General features: G+C 55.4%; 1 protein-coding gene across 1 annotated transcript in view; it reads left to right on the top strand.

Moving 5' to 3' along the window:
* The first annotated feature begins 1,431 nt into the window (after window positions 1-1,431).
* IL15RA (interleukin 15 receptor subunit alpha) overlaps window positions 1,432-6,570 on the top strand; it is an 11,517-nt gene continuing 6,378 nt past the window's right edge. Inside the window, exons 1-3 of the mRNA XM_021711063.1 lie at window positions 1,432-1,515; window positions 1,593-1,848; window positions 4,046-4,144. Coding sequence (XP_021566738.1) covers window positions 1,432-1,515; window positions 1,593-1,848; window positions 4,046-4,144 — 439 coding nt within the window. The remainder of the gene's footprint in view (window positions 1,516-1,592; window positions 1,849-4,045; window positions 4,145-6,570) is intronic.

The raw sequence follows: 6,570 nt of genomic DNA on the forward strand, positions 1-6,570 counted from the left end.
GGCCACCGCCCTCCAGTCTGGGCGACAAAGTGAGACTCCAACTCAAAAAAACAAAAAAAAAAAGAAAGAAAAACGAATGTCCTTCATTGTGTGGCCGTGAGACAACTCAACAGGCCTCCTGCCGGGGACATGCCAGGTTATTGGTGGATACGGCGATGCTCATCGATAACTTTGTCCATACTTCCTTTGCAAATAAGCCAGCATATCTGAAAGGTAGACCCTTAGAGGTGAATTGCTGGCCTGTGGAGCGTGTTGGGCAGTGCTTTCCAGGTACACAGATCGAGTTGTGAGACAAATTCCTGTGAGATCAATTTCCTAGAAATTCAGGGAGCACAGGCATCTGTGGTCTCTGAGACTGTAAACGTGGCCTCCCGGGCAGCATGAGCCATGCGGAAGCGCCCTGTGGACTCGCGAGGAGGATTACTCAATTCCTGGCACCTTTCCAACTTGGCTGCTGCCACGTGCTGTCCCCTGTAGCTGTGCTTGACCCGTCTTCCATTATGAGTGAGGTTGAGCGTTTTTGAATGTATTTAAGAGTCATTTGGGTTTTTTTCTGTAAACTGCCTGCTTAGAATCTTTTTCTTGCTTTCTCATAGGATTTGGTGGCCTTTTTATTGATTTTCAAGCACTTTTAACATAAGAGAGGAGCTACACCTATGTGACGTGAGATGCAATTTCCTTATCGCTTGGCCATTTGCCTGTAGCTGACATTGGGTTTTGCCGCACAAAGAATGGGTTTTATTTTTAGATGGGCTAGATTCCCTTGGTCGGTCTCAGTTACCCTGCATACTACACCAAGTCTGTGCTGACTCACTAACGAGTGTGATGGTTTGTTTAAATGCTGCATAGAGGGCCGAGGTGGGAGGATCACTTGAGGCCAGGAGTTCAAGACCAGCCTAGGCACTGGAGAGTGAGACCTCGTCTCCACAAAAACAAAAATAAAAAACTAGCCAGGCGCGGTGGTGCCTGTAGTTCCAGCTGCTCGGGAGGTTAAGACGGGAGCATTGCCTGAGACCCGCAGGTCGAGGCCATGGTCAGCCATGATCATGCTATTGCCCTCCAGCCTGGGCAACACAGTGAGACCCCACCTCTACAAAAAAAATTAGTTGGGCATGGTGGCACACGTCTGCCGTCACAGCTACTCAGGAGATTCAGGCAGGAGAATCGCCTGAGCCCAGGTGGTTGAGGCTGCGTGAACCATGTTTGTGCCACTGTACTCCAGCCTGGGCGACAGAGTGAAACCCTGCCTCAAAGACAAAAAAAGGTGCTGCCACAGCCTGTGGGAGGGGTCAAGGCAGTGGGGACAGCAGGAGGGGTCCCTCTGGAGGCTGTCGCCATCAGTTGGCGGGAGAGTTGGAGACTTGGGTCTGCACAGACAGAGATGACACTGAGGGCCTGCAGGCTGATGGGGACTGAGGGTGGGGCGGAGCCATGTCCTCCATGACTCCCATCTCTGGCTTTGCTGGCCGCTGGCCCCTGAGACGAGGCTGGGTGACCCTCCTGACCACCTTCCACGTGCTCGGCCCCGGGGCTCAGCCTCAGGTCCCAGGAAGAGTCAGCTGAGGCCCTGGCGTGAGTTCCCTGGAGAGAAGGGAACATCAGCTCAGCGGAGGTCTTCTCCTCTCTTCCCTCTTCCTCCTCCGCCCTCTGCAGGCATCACGTGTCCTACCCCCACGTCCGTGGAGCATGCAAACATCTGGGTCAGGAGCTACAACGTGAACTCCAGGGAGCGGTACGTCTGTAACTCTGGCTTCAAGCGGAGAGCCGGCACGTCCAGCCTGACTGAGTGTGTGTGGAACGAGACCACAAAGGCCGCACACTGGACAACTCCCAACCTCAAGTGCATCCGTGAGTAGCTGGCCCTGCATCCTGCCCCCGCCCCGCACCGAGGCCGCCCAGAGGGCAGAGCTGATCTCACGGGCTGGGGACCTGTGTTGAGGTCTGAGGCCAAATGTGCCAGTGGGGCCCTAAACAACACCTCCTGGCTCTGGAAATGCAGGGTATCGGGGTCACACGGTTCTGGGTTCAAATCCTGGCTCGGCCCCGCACAGCACGCACAGGCAACTGGGCAGAGGGAAACTGCTTCGGGCACCCAGGGAGAGGAACAGCCTTGGTGCTCAGTCCAGGTGACAGCGGTCCAGCCCCGGGGACAGGCAGGCCCTGAAGCCATTTCCCTCTGCCCAGTCGCCTGTGTGTGGTGTCCAGGGAACGCAGGATGGAGGGGGCCGGGTGTGGTGGGTCACACCTGTAGTCCCAGCACTTTGGGAGGCTGAGGTGAGAGGATCGCTTGAGCCCAGGAGTTTGAAACCAGACTAGACAGCATAGCAAGACCCTATCTCCACACCAGAAAAAAATCAAAAAATCAGCTGGGCGTGTTGGCGTGCGCCTATAGTCCCAGGTGCTTGGGAGGCTGAGGCGGAAGGATTGCTTGAGCCCAGGAGGTGGAAGTTGCCGTGAGCTATGACCAAACCATTGCATTCCAGCCTAAGTGGCGGAGCAAGACTGTCTCCAAAAATAAATAAATAAAAATAAGTGAGTAAGTCGAAAAAGCACAGATGAGAAAGGATGGCAAGGATGGACTTTTTTTTAACCACCTGCACCTGAGTGACCATCCCAGACAGCTCTGGCTACTTCTGCTCCCCTCTCTGGGCCTCTGGGAGAATCGAGCAACCCACAGTCTCCCAGGAGACTTTCACATTGATACAGAGCCGGCCCGTGGCCCGCTCCCTCTGCCGGGATCCCTCGGAGAGCCGCAGAGTCAGCTCACCCTCCTCCTTGGGCTCCTCCCTGGGCTGCTCTCCAGAATGAGAGTCACACAGCCCCTTCTCCAGGAAAAGGCCAGATGCTTTCTGAGGACTCCCAGTCCCTCCCCAAACCCAGGTGCCTATAATCCCGCAGAATCTTGGACCTGCGTGGCTATTCCTCTGCAGACTTGGGCAAGAGCACACACTTTTGCGTTTACAGTGGCTTGATTTTCTTGTTGAAAGCCAAGTTGCTGGCCAGGCACAGTGGCTCAAGCCTATCATCCCAGCACTTTAGGAGGCCAAGGCGAGAGGATTGCCTGAGCTCAGGAGTTCAAGGCCATCTGGGCAACTTGGCGAGACCTCGTCTCTACAATAAATCAAAAAATTAGCCGGGTGTGGTGGCTCATGCCTTTAGTTCCGGCTCCTTGGAAGACTGAGGCGGAAGGATCGCCGGAGCCCAGCAGGTCGATGCTGCGGTGGCCGTGAGCGTGCGAATGCACTCCGGCCTGGGCGACAGAGTGAGACTCCGACTCAAAAACAAAAACAAAGCAAAGTTGCTCGATTCCACTGGTTTTGCAGGGTGGCTCTCTGGGGACACAACACCTCATGGCATCAGGGAAATGATGGGGAAAGTAGACGGGGCCAGAGTCAGCAGCAGTGGTGGAAGCCAGGTTGGGTGTCCGGCCAGCCTCAGGCTTCACCAGGACCTGTGACCCGGGGTGAGATCAGGGCTTTCCTGGGGAAGTGACAGCTCCTTGGAGCTCCCCGGCTTTAGAGGATCAGTCCAGGGTGGAGAGGAGCTGTAGCTCTGGACAGGGTCAGGGTGCGGGGGAGGAGACCTGAATCAGGACATCAGAGCCCCAAGATGGGGGTCTTCAGGCTACTTCTAGGCAGGGGGTCTCCTCACCTTTTGACCACTGACAACTCCCTTCATTTCTCCCCAACCTCCGTACTTCGAGTGGTTTTTTTGTTGTTGTTGTTAAACAAATGGAATCTGAGTGATCATTTATTTTCTTATGAAAAACCAGCATTATACAATTGAGTGGATGTTAATGGTATCGTTTCAGCCAAAAACAAATTCGCTGTCTAATGTGTGCAGGCCTTCTGCAGCTGCTGAAAAGTCACTTGCAGGCTGTCTTTGCCCCGGGGTTGGGAGACATTGGTGGCTGACTTCCCTGCTTCTGCCCCGGCCTGGAAAGCCGCATCCCCACCGTAAACACATGCAGTTATCTAGGCTGTTCTGAAGCCACCCCGGCGCCCCGCCCAGGACCATAAATGCCATGTGGTTATCCTCTCTCTAGGAGACCCCTCCCTGCCTCACCAAAGGCCGGTGCCACGCTCCACGGCAGCGACCACGGGGGTGACCCCGTGGCCAGAGAGCCCCTCCCCCTCTGGAAAAGGTAGGAATGTCGGGAACTTTTCGAGGATTCCTTCTCCCTCCTGCCACCCAGGTCCCCGTCATCCCACAGATTCACGGGCCTCAGCTCGCGTTCTGCTTCAGACTTGGACAACAGCACAAACGTTTTATCGAAGTCGTGGATGAGACCTCACAGTGGCTCAATTTTCTTTTGCAAATCAAAGCTGCTTGATACCCAGATCTCATATGCGCATAATTAATTGTGGCTTAAAATCCACTATTAATGTGTCAGATCATACTCCGTGGTAGATACTTATCCTCATCAACAACGGGAAACTGGCCGGGTGCAGTGGCTCACGTCCATCATCCCGGCTCCTAGGGAGGCCAGGTGAGAGGACTGCTTGAGCCCAGGAGTTTGAGACCAGCCTGAGCAACTCAGTGAGACCTCGTCTCTACAAAAAAAAATTTTTTTAATTAGCTGAGTGCGCTGGCATCTGTTGTCCCAGCTACTCAGGAGGCTGAGGCGAAGGATCGCCTAGGCCCTGGAGGTCGAGGCTACAGTGAGCCATGATCGAGCCACGGCACTCTAGCCTGGGCAACAGAGTGAGACCCCAGACTCAAAAAAAGGAAGGAAGGAAGAAAGGAAAAAAATAAAGGAAGGAAGAGAGGAAAGAAGGAAAGAAAGCAAATGTGAGATCTTGTATGCTAGCCATCCTGGGATCACATGCCCGGCATCCTGGGATGCTGTTGTTTTGCATCTAAGTCTCAGGTTGTTAGCATCACAGCATCCAGCCTGTGGCCTCTCTGGGCCCCGCCTCCTCCTTCCCCATGTCTGTGGTCATTTGTTCTGCAGGCCTCAGTTACCCTCTGCAGAGCTTTGGTGCCCCGCCTTGCTGTCCACCAACATCCCAGGAAGCTGGGAACAGGAGCTCCCCAAGGTCCCCAGGGTCTAGCGGCCAAGGCTGAGGACGGTTTGGGGAAGGAAGGAGAGCCTGGAGAGAGGGCCCCACCCCTAGTGGGGGCGTGGCCTGCAAACAGGCAGAGGAAGGGCTGAGAGTCTGGCTCTCGCTGGGTTGGGGTAATTTCAGATCTGCGAGACGGTAAGGGTCAAGGAGCCTCTCCCTGTCCTGCCTCTGTGTCCCAAACGCTGGTCAGATGTCCTTTGCTGAGACTAACCTGTGGTCAAAAGTTTAGGGGTAACAGGGTGGCCTCTTTTTTTTTTTCTTTTTTTAGAGAGATACAGGGCCTCACTCTGTTGCCCAGGCTGGCGTGCAGTGGCGCAATCACAGCTCACTGCAACCGCGAACTCCTGGGCTCAAGCAGTCCTCCCCGCTCAGCCTCCCAAATAGCTGGAACTGCAGGTGCATGCCACCATGCCCGGCTAAGTCTTTGTTCGTTTCGTAGAGGCGGGGTCTCGCCCTGTGGCCCAGGTTGGTCTTAAACTCCTGGTCTCAAGCGATCCTCCGTCTCAGCCTCCCAGAGAGTAACCTTTGACACGGGCTGGCATGACTAGGTGAACGTTCTGGCGGGCTCTGTCTGCAGGCGCCCTGGAGTGCTGGCAGCATGGGCAGGGCGGTGCCTGTGAGCTCTTGATAAAGGATGCCGGGGGCGAGGACCTCTCGTGACACGTGTGACCGGGAGATTGTGGGAACTCGGGCCACCACAGTGTGTCCACAGGGCCACGAGGCTCAGCCTCTCAGACCCTGAATCCCTTAAGTGTCACAACAGAAGACCCGTTTTTCCCGGAAGGGAGCAGCACACAGTCACACCATACCTTCCGGTGCGCAGCGGCATGGCGGGAGGGGACAAGGAGGACGGGACTTCAGCCCCAGCAGCCTCCCTTCCTGAGAGCAGAGCTCCGCTGGGACCCTTTCCTTGAACCCACCCCACAGAGCTCAGGGGGCCCCGTCTCAGGTGTCCCCTTATTTCAAAGACAGCGAGCTCGCAGCTGTCACCGGCCAGTGCAACTCCACACGTGGGAATTCTCCAGGGTCTGAGCCACTCCCTCTAGTAAACTCACTGGAGGCTGCTCAGATCCCTGGGACCTTTTCCTTATACGTGACAAATGGCTGCATTCTTCAGGGTCACCCCAAGCCCCGTGGCCGTTTCAGGTGGATGGTGCTGGTCCACGTCACCATCTATTTTTTCTTTTTGAGTCAGAGTCTTACTCTACGGCTCAGGCTGAAGTGCAGTGGCCAGGCTCAGGCGATTCTTCCACCTCAGTTTCCCAAGTAACTGGGACTACAGGTGTGCGCCACCATGCCTGACAGTTGTTATTATTATTATTATTTGTAGAGATGAGGTGTCGCTATGATGCCCAAGCTGGTCTCAACTTCCTGGGCTCAAGCGATTTTCCTGCTGAGACCTCTCAGAGTGCTGGGATTACAGGCATGAGCCCCCGCACTGGCCATGTCACCTTCTTAAGGGAGCAGTTCACTGGCGGGGAGGGCTGGCCCGCGGGGATCTCCA

The sequence above is a fragment of the Carlito syrichta genome, unplaced genomic scaffold (assembly GCF_000164805.1).
Source record: "Carlito syrichta isolate Samal-C Ts95f unplaced genomic scaffold, Tarsius_syrichta-2.0.1 Scaffold301849, whole genome shotgun sequence".
NCBI lineage: Eukaryota > Metazoa > Chordata > Mammalia > Primates > Tarsiidae > Carlito > Carlito syrichta.